The sequence below is a fragment of the Lepidochelys kempii genome, chromosome 8 (genome assembly GCF_965140285.1).
Source record: "Lepidochelys kempii isolate rLepKem1 chromosome 8, rLepKem1.hap1, whole genome shotgun sequence".
In the NCBI taxonomy this organism is placed as follows: domain Eukaryota; kingdom Metazoa; phylum Chordata; order Testudines; family Cheloniidae; genus Lepidochelys; species Lepidochelys kempii.
In genome coordinates this window covers 29,847,100-29,860,888 of record NC_136387.1, presented here as the reverse complement: position 1 = coordinate 29,860,888, position 13,789 = coordinate 29,847,100, and the positions used below count along the sequence as shown (strand labels likewise).

Sequence of the window (13,789 nt, the reverse complement as noted above, 5' to 3'; positions counted from 1 at the left end):
GGTGGGAGTTCTTCATGTTCAAACTTATAGTTCCTCATGTTACTGATAAGGAAAATCCTTCCGGCCATAATCACATAAATAATGACTGATTATGAAGGTTGAGGCTGGTAAGGAGGCTTACAGAGGTTAATGCTCCTAGACTAGAGTGGGTTTCATTGTTTCAGTGAGCATTGTTCTGGAGAGCAGAAGGTCTGCTGCCTGCATTTTTGAGCCACAGGACAGTATTTTCTGAGCACTGAGAGTTATTTATCTCCACACCTCCAGTCCGAAATAAGAGGATTTGGGATAGAGCTAAGTACTGTGCACCCCACTGAACACTTACCTCACAGAGCTATTTGTCAGACAGTGACTGATTGCTTTCTGGGGGATTTGCTACCACTGGTAAAATGCTGCAGTGGGACTTCGGAGGAATAAGATTTATGAAAGGAAAATCTTCCCATAGCTCTGACCTTTCTATTAGGTTTGATTTTAGGTACTCAGTGAATGCAGCGCTCATGAAGAATGCCAGACTAATAGCCTTGGAGATTGAAGACCTTTCTTTCTCCACCAAACAGCTACATCATGGGCACCCACAGCATGATCTACCCCAAACTGCCCTTTCAAGGTGCTAAATTCTGCCCTGGTGAGAAGAATAGTGAAATCTCCATGCTTGGCCTCCGTAAAGACATCAGTGAATGTGCCAATTGGGTGGGGGTCATTTGTCCACTGGTCACTGGACTGAGACATTCAGTTTTTCTCACAGGCCTCTAACCATCAAGTCTGGCTGTGACTAGAGCTCAGCGAATAGCTGATTTTTCGGTTCAATGGCTAAAATGGGAAATCCAGGGGGGAAATAGGTTCATTTCAAACAAAATTGAATTTTTTTTCAGTTTTTCTTGTCAAAACAAAAAAATATTGTTTGGGTCAAGGAAAACAATTGGAAATGAAAGGTCAGTTTGAAACCACATTTTCAGAATGTTTGCGTTCATGTTTTTTTTTTCAGTTGAAACTATTTGCCGAATGTGACGCAAATTCGCAAATCGTTTCAGTGCCCCCCAAAATTATTTTTTGGCAAATTTACTGTTCACTGAACATTTTTTGCTTACCTCTAGTTGTGACCAAAACGTATTGCTACATATTAATTGGTAGTTTAACGGTAAAAGATTCTGTGTGCCATTCATCATCCTTGTGACTATTCATTTGCAAACCTCTGCTCCTAATTAAACATTATATGTAAGCTCCTGAAATTTTAAGCTGCCGTGTGTTTTCATTCTGCAGTGTAGTTGGGCTGAAGAGAAGAAATCATGTTCTGTTCCTTACTTTGAAGGCATACCCTTTCTATTAGCATTATATGTGATCATTCCTGCATTTTAGAGCCTAAGGTAATCAATTCAGACTAAAACAGGAAAGAATGGTTAGCAGTTGGACATTGATTGTTATACAGATTTCAAGCCAGGTTTGATTGGTGCATTTGGAGAGGAAAAGGTGGTCGGGTGACAAAAGCACAGTCCTACCTGTCAGAGCGTCTGGTCTCTGTTTCCTGTCCCTGTCACAAACATCCCGTGTGAGCCTTAACTTCCCCATCTGTAGCATGGGGTTAATACTTAGCTATATCACTGATGTCCTGACACCTAATTAATTTGGGTCTGGATTTCAGAGATGCTGTGCATCTGCAGATGCTATTGACTTTGTCTGGAATTGTGGATTTGCAGCATCTCAAATAATGCCCTGAGTGTTTGCAAAGTGCTTTGAGATCCTTCGATCGAAGGTTATGTAGAAAAGCGAAGTACAATTATTAGGTCTCAGGCGGTCTGGAGAGGTTCCTGGTGGCTGTGGATGGGTGCTGTGATATGGCAAATTCTTAGTCAATTTTCCCACTGGACATGCACTCCTAACCATGTCTCCATTCCCAGTTGTTGGTCACTCCAGGGGTTTTTTGTAGCTGAGTCGTAATTTAATTTCGGTTTCTACAGGTCATGCCTGGACTGTGACACAAACAAAGGGTGGCTTTTAAAAATTCAAAAGCTGGCTCTTGGCTTTTTTTGAAGATCTGCTAATCAAATCTTAAAAGAACCTCAGTCCTGCGCAAAACAACATTAGTGAAATGAAGCCCAAAAGAGAGTCTCTGTCTGTGCTCTATGCATTTGGAAACCTCCAGATTGATTTGATTTATAAAGGCCTACAAAACTCTGGTGTCAGCTACAACTCTTGCCACATGTCATCTATGTTGTTATTAAAAATCAATTCTCCAAAGGGGAGAAAGTGCTTCCGAGTGACAGTGTGCAATCTGTTATTGTCATGTATTATCTGTGTTCTCAGGAGAATTTAAAAGAGAAAACATCAGCAAAACAATTTCCACATTTTCAGGGTTGTTGGTGGTGGTTGTTTTTTTAAATATGTGCGATATTTCATCATCTTGAGCTGTGTTTGCCTCTGAAGGTAACTGGCCTCTTTCATGTGTGATTCAGTATCTTTCCAAATCCTTCTGCTTTCCTTATATTTATTCTGTGAACAATAAATAGAATATATGTATCTGAAAATCAGAATACCCATGAATGGGTAATTTAGTTACATGTTTCATGTCCTCTCTCTCTCTCTCTCTCTTTCTCTCTCTCTCTCTCTTTCTCTCTCTCTGGCTGTGCTGCTCAGCTTCTCTGTCTCTCTCGCTTGTATTTTTTTTTATCCTTTTTTCAGAACCCATCTAGCAAGTGCCTATGCACATGCACTACTTTTAGGCACATGAGCAGTCCCCATTGACATGAATGGGGCCACTCATGTTTACTGTTAAGCCCCAGTGTCAGCGTTTGCAGAATCCAGGCCCCAGTCGTTAGCGTGACTTTTGCAATAACGTGACGGCCCAGGTCATGAAATGAGTTACAAAAAGTGTTCCAGCAGCTTTACATGTTCAGAACTGCTGCCTAGCAGGGTCACTGATAAACAGTGAAATGTAAACTGTAGTTGGGTGCATGTAAATACAGAAAAACATACACTGTGGGAAAGGTACATTCCCATAAATACAGCATACCGTGTGCTTGTAAAACTCCTAGAGCTGCTCTTCCTCTGGACCACTTTGCTTTTATATCCAGTTTATGCAGTATTGTTTAGTTGATTGGCACCTGCATAAATTGAAATGTAAGTGTCCTGGTCATGGGTAGACAGATCTTTTTAAATGATTTAATTTTCATTAATTTTTTTTTATATGGAAAGAACTAATGTGTGTGTATGTCTGGCAAAGTATTTAAAGACACGTGGGTCAAATGTAACCTAAAATATACAGACACACAACACAGGGTACTTACAATCTCCAGTGATATCTGAGGGTCCTCAACATGGATTGGTTGCTGTGGGAGCCCTTGCATCCAGGCTTTTTGGTGGGTGTTGAGCCCCTCATGGGATCAGGCTTTTATAAGCTGAACTCAGCTTTCATTTAAATATTTACAAAATAAGGAGGCTTAAGACAACCAAGGAAATCAGCTTAAATGCTTCATTCCCACTGCACCATTGCCTGCAAATTAGGCAGCTCCCTGTTGTGGCATACAAAAAAATAATGGCAGAGATCAGAAATATAACATAGTAGTGAGCTCATTATAATGGTAATTAGTTCAAGGCCATTATATTCAGTTCTGGCTTTTGAGCACTTAATGAACAGGCCCAATCTTGCAGTCCCTATACCAATAATAATATTTCCTCTGTATGGGCTGCTGGGTAAGGCCCAATGAGTTACTTGTTTTTGGTTTTGTAGTAAGTGTCCTCTGTCTGGAGATATTGTGTTGGACTGCTCCTCCTTCCTGCTGAGGTGGATTGCTTGAAGATTCAGCTCAAGTTGTCAGTGCCACGAGTTATTTTTGATGGGTCAAACACTTAATAGGATGCTTCAGGGTCAGAACACTGAGAAAACAAGGCTTTGGGGGTACTGGTGCCCAAAGCAGCAGAGAATGCATGTCCAGGAAATCTACATCCCCATACATGGATGACTTCTCTGTTGCAAATCTCAGCAAGGTAACAAGGTCGGAACTAAAGCTTCTCCTTGTCCATGTACACCCTGAGGAAGGACAATAGCAATTACACTCTTTGCCCTCACTGAGCCCTAATGTCCACTGCAGTGCCAGGGACCTCACTGGTTCAGGGAGGTGCGTGTCATTCAATAGTCAGTTTGGCTTCAGCTCAGCTGTGTGTGCACTGGGAAGGTAACACTGTAAAGGTGTAATTCACTAGTGTAAATTCTAGTGAGTATTGCAGTGGGACTACTACACGGGAAAGGACATGACATAGAAGGACGACTCAGCCCCAGAGATGTCTTTTGTTTTAAATGAGAATAACTGGCTTCTATTTAGGAGCCTAGATAATTTTTAAGTGATAAATATTACAGCTCAAGTTCATCTGCAACATTGTGAGTCTCTACAAAGCCACCGGAGGAAATAGTAGGAGGTGGTCATTGCATACCGTAAATACCAGAATAAATTAGAGAAGAAATGACTCTCATAAAAGGATTATAAAATATACACACACCAGTTTTCTATTCTGCGTGCTGCTGCTGCAGCTTAGCACATCACTGTCTTTGACATCTGTGAAAGGCAGATACAGCTCTTCCTGTCATCAAGGAAGGGGTTCATAAATATTCTGGACTAGCTACCGTACTTTCTTTAACTGATACGGGCCACAATAGAACTGCAAAATAAATAAAATATTGTTTTAAGATGCTCAGATGCCCTCTTCACCCCTCCTCCCTCTTTGCACAATATCTTGCTGACTCTTGGTTAGAAAAGATTTACAAGATCTGGTGTGTTCTCCCTCCATTTCTGCCGTGATTACTTTTTAGAATCTCGATATCTGAATATATGTGAAATGTTAGTGTGCCAGTAGTTGAAAATATAGCATAGTCCATGGCTTGGTTAGGACCAATAAAGCCCAAATTCTCAATGGTGCAGGGAGGTGCGTGTCATTCAATGGTCAGTTTGGCCTCAGCTCCAATGTGCGTACATTGGGAATGCCACTATATAAGTACATGATATGCCCACACTTTGAATACTGTGTGCTGTTCTGGTCGCCCCATCTTAAAAAAGATATATTAGAATTGGAAAAACTACAGACAAGGGCAACAAAAATTATTAGGGGTATGGAACAGGTCCCATGTGAGGAGAGTTTTAAAGACGGGGACTGTTCAGCTTAGAAAAGAGATGACCAAGGGGGGGATATGATGGAGGTCTATCAAATCATGAATGGTATGGAGAAAATGAATAGGGAAGTGTTATTTACTCCTTCACATAATACAAGAACCAAGTTGTCACCCAATGAAATTAATAGGCAGCAGATTTAAAACAAACATAAGGAAGTACTTCTTCACACAACGCACAGTCAGCCGGTGGAACTCATTGCCAGGGGATGTTGTGAAGGCCAAAAAAGAATTAGATAAGTTCATGGTGGATAGGTCCATCAATCACTATTAACCAAGATGGTCAGGGATACAACCACATGTGCCGGATATACCTAAACCTCTGACTGGCAGAAGCTGGGACTAGACGACGAGATGGATCACTCAGTAAATTGTGCTGTTCTGTTCATTCCCTCTGAAGCATCTGGCACTGCCACTGTTAGAAGGCAGGATACTGGGCTAGATGGACCTTTGTTCTGACCCAGTATGATTCTTCTTGTATTCCTTCCCATAGTCTGATGCACGCACTTTTTGGGCCACCTCTTTCAATTTGATTGTAAGCTCTTTGGTGCAAGAAATGCATTTTTGTTTGTTTGTACAGCACTATGATCCCTCAATCCAGATTGTGGCGTTTGATTACTATTGCAATACAAACTGCATATATTTAGAGTAAGGACTTACCTTTATTGTAGCACCTTTCAAATAGCATGTTCCACAATTTATCAGAAAAATTCTTCCAGACATCCATATAAATAAAAATAATACAGTTCTTGGAAGAGGTGGGGAATAAAATACTTTTTCAAATGATCTGAGAAACATTTAGAATCCTTCCAGTAAAGACTGTGCTTATACTCTGTTCATACTAGGAAGGTGGACAGGCTCTTCAAAGAACTGATTTCCAAGTATTTTGTCTGGAAGTGCAAATGTGTCTGTCACTGCATATTGGTATACTCTGCTACTGATGTGGGAATGTGGGCCCTGATCCTACAAATATATCTATCACATGGACCCTCGCTCCCTTCTGATGTTCCGCTGTAGTCAGTGTTTAATTTCATCTTTCATATTCCCTCTTTTCCTTTGATTAAAAGTTATTAACATTTTAACAGAAGATAACATTATTTATAAAATCTTTGTGTAAAAGTACAAATAACAAAGCTCTGACTTCGGTGGGTTATGAAGCTAGTAGAGTTTCTACAGTGGGGACAGTTAAATATTGGTTCTAAAAGTAACTATTTGTTCAAAATTTGGGGTGGAGCATGACAATACAGTGTTCTAATGTCTTATTGTTCTTTCCCTGCTCTAGAACTCTTCATGGTAATGATATTTCCAGTGTTCCCGAAGGGTCTTTTAATGACCTTGTGTCCCTTTCACATCTGTAAGTACCCTTGCTCTGAATTAATGTTTTTAACTGTGTTATTTTACTAACACAATGTAGATTATGCTACTAATCTAGTTTCTAAGCTTTTCTGATTTGTGTCCATTTTCTCTCTGCATTTTACTGTCTTTATTCAGACATTTTCTGTTCAAATTAAATCAAATAAATGCTTGGACTACTTGTTATTTATTCTCAAAACATTTTCTTAGGAAAAACAATTGAATGAATAATATGAAGATTTCCTCTTTTATGGCATTTGTGCTAAGACCCAGCATCTAGTACTTTGCATGTGAAATTTAGAGAGCATGATGGTACAGAAGCCTGAGCATGAGACAGGAAGCCACCCACCAAAACATTAAGTAACTTATATGTGGATTCTGTGCATAATAGATATCTCATGTTTTACATACTGGATTTTGTCAATATAGTATCTTGTACATGAACTAAAAATTCACATATACTAATAATGAAAGTGAACTTTTTGTGTATTTCATTCCAAACATACATATAAAATATGTTCTAAAAATGACACACTATCCATATATATGAAATATATTTGCTCTTTTCAAGTGAGAAGAAAATCCAAATGTTTATTTTAGTTTTTTCCTCACTTTCTTCCCTCCTTAATGGCTTTGGACCAGTCACTCACCTAGAGATGGACCCAAATTGGTAAACTTTAATCTGTCATCTTTTACTTTTGATTTGTCAGGCTCTAAACTTACTTCTATGGTTTGTTTCAGACTGGTAGCCATGTTAGTCTGTATCAGCAAAAACAACGAGGAGTCCTAGAACCCATTTCATCAGATGCATGGAGTGGAAAATATATGCATCTGATTAAGTGGGTCCTAGCCCACGAAAGCTTATGCCCAAATAAATTTGTTAGTCTCTAAGGTGCCACAAGGACATCTTGTTGTTTTTCCTATGATTTGGTTTCAGGCCAAATCCAGAGTTCAGATCCAGTTGTGACTTGGGTGTTCAAATAGTTTGCAAAAACAGATTTCTTGAAATTTCCATTATTCAGGATGGGAGGTAGCATGGTCCAATGAATAAGGCATCAGACTGGCATGTCCTGGCAGTCAGGAGACCTGGGCAATATTTAAAATGCATATTCACATTGATAGAAACATTTTGCAAATTTGTGATAAATTTGCCAAATTGTTTTGATCAGGGAAAAAAGAATCCAAAAAGATTGAAATGCTTTGTTCTGATCTTTTTAAAATGAAATGTTTCAATTTTTTTTATTTTAAACAATAATGCCTTCAAAAATGTTTTGTTTCAAAATTTCCTTCAATTTTATTTTATTTGAATTAAGTTCCAACTTGAAATGAATGTTTTATTGAACCCGAAACAACAACAAAAAAATTGACTTTTTTTTCCAGAGCTACCAATGAACCAAAACATTAAATGTTTGCTCGGTTCTAGACCTGGATCCTAGTCCCAGTTTCGAGGTTTCTGTGGGAGAAGTCACTTAACATTGTTATGCCTCAGTTTCCCCTTACAAAATAAGAGATAGTGATACTTACTAAGTGTTACTATTTGGGACAAAATCTTTTATGAACAATTCAAGGGATTTCAACACAATTTTACATGAATTTGAACCTGAGCTTTAACCCTAATTCAGCTTCAGATCCAAATCTCAAACTTTAGCCTGTACCTAAGATAGATAAAATGTTTAAGTACAAATATCTGTTATACACAAAATGTATTCTATGCTGTGTTCATAGTATAGTAAATTCATTCTATGCATTGTCTGGGGATGAATTCAGGGTCATTGTACCAAATTCCTTTGTCTCTACTTGGAAATTCAGTGACACCTTCCAAACAGGGGAAGCTGGCCTCTAAGGGTATATTTAGAACTGAAATGATAAACATGTCATGTGCCATTTGTTTGGGTTTTCTTCAGAGTTTACGTTACATTAAGTGCAGGCACAGCTTTCTTAGGTAAACTGTTCACCCTAGAGAGTCATAAAATCCCCTTTGGCCCAGCACAGTCAATGTAGCCCCTCTGTTTATAAGTATGTGCTGCTGACAGTGTAAAGTACACAAAGCTCAAATGAATGGTAATAAGTAGCATCCATAAAATAATTAAGACCTGTCTAGGGTATAATTTGCTCAGGGAACAATTAAGTTCTACCGTGCAATTGTTCTTGGCTGTTTCTTTAAAGAAACATTTGCCTTCTATAATTCTAGGAGGACCAGTGTCTTTGACACAGTTGAAGAAATTGAGTTCACCAATAATGCCACGAGCAATTTAAAATAATGTGTTTTATGAACACTGACAGATCTCTCTGGGATTCACATATCTCTGAGAGAGTCTGTAGCTGTGGCATTTTCAGATAAATGGAACAAAAAAGTGCCGTGCATCAATTTCATATATCTGGTGAGTGAACACAATTTTACATGTGAGAAACACTTTCTCTGCTGGCAGTGTGAATCCATAGTAAATAGTGGAACTTATAATGGTATTCCTAGGGTGGGAGGAGATGCTGAATGTTAAAAAGTTGAACAGGTTTAGCCTAGCCAGAACGGTTAGTGTGGACACGCAGCATTGTTACAAGTTACGATGGCTCAAATGGACCATTGTAAATTGCAAAGGTTCGGTTCTCTAGTGTAGACAAAATTTTTCTTTTTTTTTGGTCAAAGCCTTTTGCTGCAGCTGTAATATGGTTTGAAATTGGAAATTTAAAAACTCAGGTCTAGCCTACTCTATTCTACTTTCCAAAGCTGCTCAAATCATGGGGAAAGATTTTCACCAAAATTGCTTTGCAAACATAACATTCTTTTAAAGTAGCTTTTTGAAAGGTGTATGTGTATATATAGAGAGAGATAAGATGGTTTATCTATGGAATACACATACTCTTTTTGTACAGAATCTGTGCCTGTATACTGTAACGATCCTGAATACTCTCCAACTGAGGCTTGTCTTCACTAGTAAATTTAGTTTTTTTCTGACACCATGATAAAAATGTCTGAGCTTTATCTACGCTAATTCCTATACTAGTGCTTAAAAAAAGGCTCTAAATTTGATAAGGTAGGAGCAGCCTTAAAGTTGACAAAGCAAGCTTGAGATCTCCCATGAATTCATTCAGTGCCTGTGCATGCTACCCACATCCAAAACTACCTGACCCAGTGGACTACCAGTTACCACTGCCTGGAGAGGTCTTGACCCAGATAGTTTATCAAAAGCATGGTAAAGGACACATTATTAAAAATATGTCTGAGAGACATATATTCTGTACCTAAACAGCTCAGATTCATGTCCCTGTTGATTCATCTCTTGTTTACTCAAGCTCATGTTAGATACTTATAAAAATAAACTATGCCCTCCACAGTGCTCTCTATCTCTAGTTCATCTCACCTATAGTTATTTTAATTGCCCTTCAATGAGAAATACTTAAGTCTGAGAGAGGAAAAAATCTGCTCTTCGTTGCAAAGACCTTTAGTGTTTCATAGCAGTATGAGATGATTAACCTCCAGGAATTGTTTTGCTATATTGACCAAAGAAATAAAAGGAGAAGTGAGTGGAAGCAAGCATGCTGTGGTACATAAAAATTAGTGGAAAGTAAAAAATACACTTCTTAATTTATACATCTTATGGAACAAAATTATTCCTAGCATTTATATAGCAGATTCATCTTCAAGCTGCATTAGAGAGATTGATTAACCTGGATGTTTCAATGTTCATTTTGTGATTTCCCTCTCACCTTGTGTGTGTTGGGGTTTGTCCAGTGCTAAATGGTTAACTGTAATTTCTAGACGAACTTTGAAATGTAGGGTTTTGTTTAGCCTTGCACAAGTGGGCCAACTCATTGCAGAGGGGGTCAAAGGGTCATCCCTGGAGTTTTTCCATTGTAAGCAATAGAGCTACAAAAGGGGCTGGATTTGGGGGTTTTCAGGCATTGCTGCTGTACACATTTAATTTTGATGAATGAGCCCTGGCTAGGATTGAACCCATGAACTCTACAGTTGAGTCTGTCTAGGGCACAATTGTTTCATTAGTCACTCCCATAGAAATGTATCAACAAATTTAGTGGGGTTTCCTTTCTTAATATCCTGTCTGAACGTTTTTATCCAAAAGAAGCTTGAGTTCAAAACATTATTTTTAAAAATGATTTGTAGTCTGATTCATGGGGTAAAGCTAAAATTCAAAAAGCAATTTGCATCAATGCTGTAATAATTCTTTCCAAGTCAAAACCTCTGTAGATTCTGATACGTTTAAATGCCCAGATCAGTTTACAGTGTTTTAGTCTATTAAAATAAGAGAGTTACATGGCTAAAACCCTACATTGTTTTCAAAAAAGTAACTCCATAGACTTCTAATGTGTGTTTCTTCAAAGCTGATTTTTTTAAACTGCCTTTGGTCAAGCGCTCACATTTTGGCTGGGATTTCCAGGAGCTTAGGAGAGTTGGACAGACAATTCCCGCTAAATGGGAGTTGAGCACCTACCACTGTTAGGCTTCTTTGAAAACCCCAGTCTTTGCAGGATTTTGTTTTCTTTCCTTCCTCCTGCTCCTAATTGTGAGGTACATAGGCTCAATGGCCTGGCTTGATGCCATTGCATCTGTTTCATGTGGGTCTTACCTCCAACATGGATGCATTTCTTTTGTTTGTGCTGCAGCCTCATTGAAATGGAAAAATAGGTTACATTTATTTCACACTTCACACAGTGGTATTTTGGATGGGACTCACAGCAACTTACGGGACAGCCTCTCGTTAAAACTCTGCTAGCAAATCGAAGGATGAGTTGGGGTGATTTCCCTGTCTCTGGTGGAGTTATCCCTAAATCATCCTGGCCAGAGATGACCTATCCCTAATGTCTTTCTAAAGAAACAGTGTTTTGCCTTTGGTTTGAATCAGATTGTCCTAAACAACTAGTATTTTTTAAAAAAAATGTCTGAGGGGAGTATACCCTTGCATAGTGATTCTCAATGGGTGTGCAGAAGTCTCAGAGGGTACATCACCTCATCTAGATATTTGCCTAGTTTTACAACAGGCTACATAAAAAGCACTAGTGAAGTCAGTACAAACTAAAATTTCACACAAAGGCACATACACACACACACACACGATTCCAATTGATTTATTTTATAATTTTATAATTATATGGTAAAAATGAGAAAAGCAGCAGTTTTCAGTAATAGTAATAGTTTGTTGTGACACTTTTTTATTTTTAGGTCTGGTTTTGTAAGCGACTAGTTTTTAAGTGAGGTGAAACTTAAGGTATGCAAGACAAATCGTACTCCTGAAAGGGGTACAGGAAAGGTTAAGAGCCACTGGTTTAGCCTAGCACAAGACCTGAACCACTCTACAAATTAGCCAAACTGAACACACTGTTATTCTAGGTTGTTGGTTTGGTTTATCTTGTTTTTTACAGGAGCAAAATATAAATATGTCCAGCAAAGTGCAGCTTAATATAAATTTGTTTCCCTGAAAGTGCTGCCTCCTTCCTTGGTTATAAGAAAACAGTTCTGATTAAATGGGAAAACAAACCAATAGATTCTCCTATCTTGTGGTTGCAAGTACATGCATCTCTGCTACATGGGATTTATCCCAGGCCAAGGGGAAATATATTTGGTTGAACTCCCTGTTTTAAAAAAAACTACAAATCTGAGACACAGAAGTTAAGTGACTTGCCCAGGGTCACACAATGAATCAGTGAGAGAGTTGGAAACAGAACTCTGGTCTCCAAACTCCAACAATGATGTTTTAAATATAGTTGGCAGCAATCCATAAATAACTGTAACACTCACAAATATAGCAGCCTCTGAGGCACAGTGGGTTATTTCACTAACCATCCAAGTCTGGGAATCTTTATTAAAGTGTGACTTGGATTACAGCCTTAAAGTAGGTTTGAGTGTCTCAAGCTAGTCCCAGTTTTCTCATGTGTGCTGTTCGCATCACCGGACTACCACACACAAACTTAATAGGAACTGTTTGCTGGCTGGAATGAAAGCAATGTCATGTTTCAAAAGATGAGTGCAATCCCAGAGTTTTGTCGAACCCTCATTAATGCATGGTCTGTGAGGGCTATCCAGTCCCTCTTTTTTAAAAAAAAGAAAAAGCAATAAATTCACTATATATTTTTATTAAAAAGTAAGCCAAAGAAAAACAGACATCCTTTTAGAAAATGTTCAGGAGAATGGTTGTCTCTCTCATGTGGAGATGCTATTCCTTCTTTCAGCTTGTTGCCTGAATATCTCCAATTCAAATCTTAAAGATTTTTATGTAAAAAGTTACTTTTAGCAGATTTAGATTGTATTTCACTTTCATTATTGAACAGGAAATCTGCTACTTATTTTTTGTGCATTTCATGGTAGTTTGAAAAATGGAAATGTAACAACTCACATGCCTGATATTACCCATCTCTACAGTTTTAAAAATACAAACCAAAACTTGGTTTAAAAAAAAAAAAGAGAGGTCTTTCATTAATGCATTTTACAACTTTAGACCCTAATTCATAAAATAGCCCTTTCCAGGAAGAGTTCTCAAGTTTGTGCTTAAGTCCAATTGAAATTCGTTGTTTCGATCAGACAGCTCACCTCGTGTTCTTGCTGTCCCCTGATTGGCTCAGCACATAAGCATTTCCCCAAGAATACCTAGACGTTCAACATTAAAACTTGGTTTCTGCAAAAATTTGTGCATGTGACATTGAAAGTTGTCACCTGCTAACTTTTGCCAGTAAAACTTGTTTTTTCATTAAGCAAACAAAAATGGGCATGACCATGACTAAAGCAGATGCATTTAAAAATTGAAATAATCATTTACAGAATCGTTACATTATTTGCTGATATCCATCAATAATTCACTCACTCACCCTATCCTGAACTGTTTTCAGAGTAACAGCCGTGTTAGTCTGTATTTGCAAAAAGAAAAGGAGTACTTGTGACACCTTAGAGACTAACCAATTTATTTGAGCATAAGCTTTCGTGAGCTACAGCTCACTTCATCGGATGCATACTGTGGAAACTGCAAAAGACCTGAACTGTTTTCCTTGTTATTTAGATGACTGTTTCTGAGGTAGAAAATGTGTCTTCACAATTAACAAGCAACTGCAAACTCTTATTCATGAGTGTAGTGCAACTGCCTGCAGTGGGGTTACTTCTATAAAAAAAAAAGTGTCTTTGAAATGATAACTAAGCAAGACAGCTCAACATGGAATATTATCATTCAGGCCATAGAGTTTAAACAAGAAAACAAACAACACCTGAATTTTGTCAGGTTAAAATAATAAATTTAGAGAAACTGTGTGTATAGATATCGCTCAAGTGGAAATGGGCTAAAT

The 13,789-nt window shown here is 38.2% G+C and overlaps 1 protein-coding gene across 2 annotated transcripts in view; it reads left to right on the top strand.

Moving 5' to 3' along the window:
- Positions 1–13,789, top strand: part of SLIT3 (slit guidance ligand 3) — an 801,478-nt gene that overhangs the window by 677,671 nt on the left and 110,018 nt on the right. For both annotated transcript variants that reach the window (XM_073355953.2, XM_073355954.1), the window contains one exon: positions 6,435–6,506. In XM_073355953.2, the coding sequence (XP_073212054.1) occupies positions 6,435–6,506 (72 nt within the window). The remainder of the gene's footprint in view (positions 1–6,434; positions 6,507–13,789) is intronic.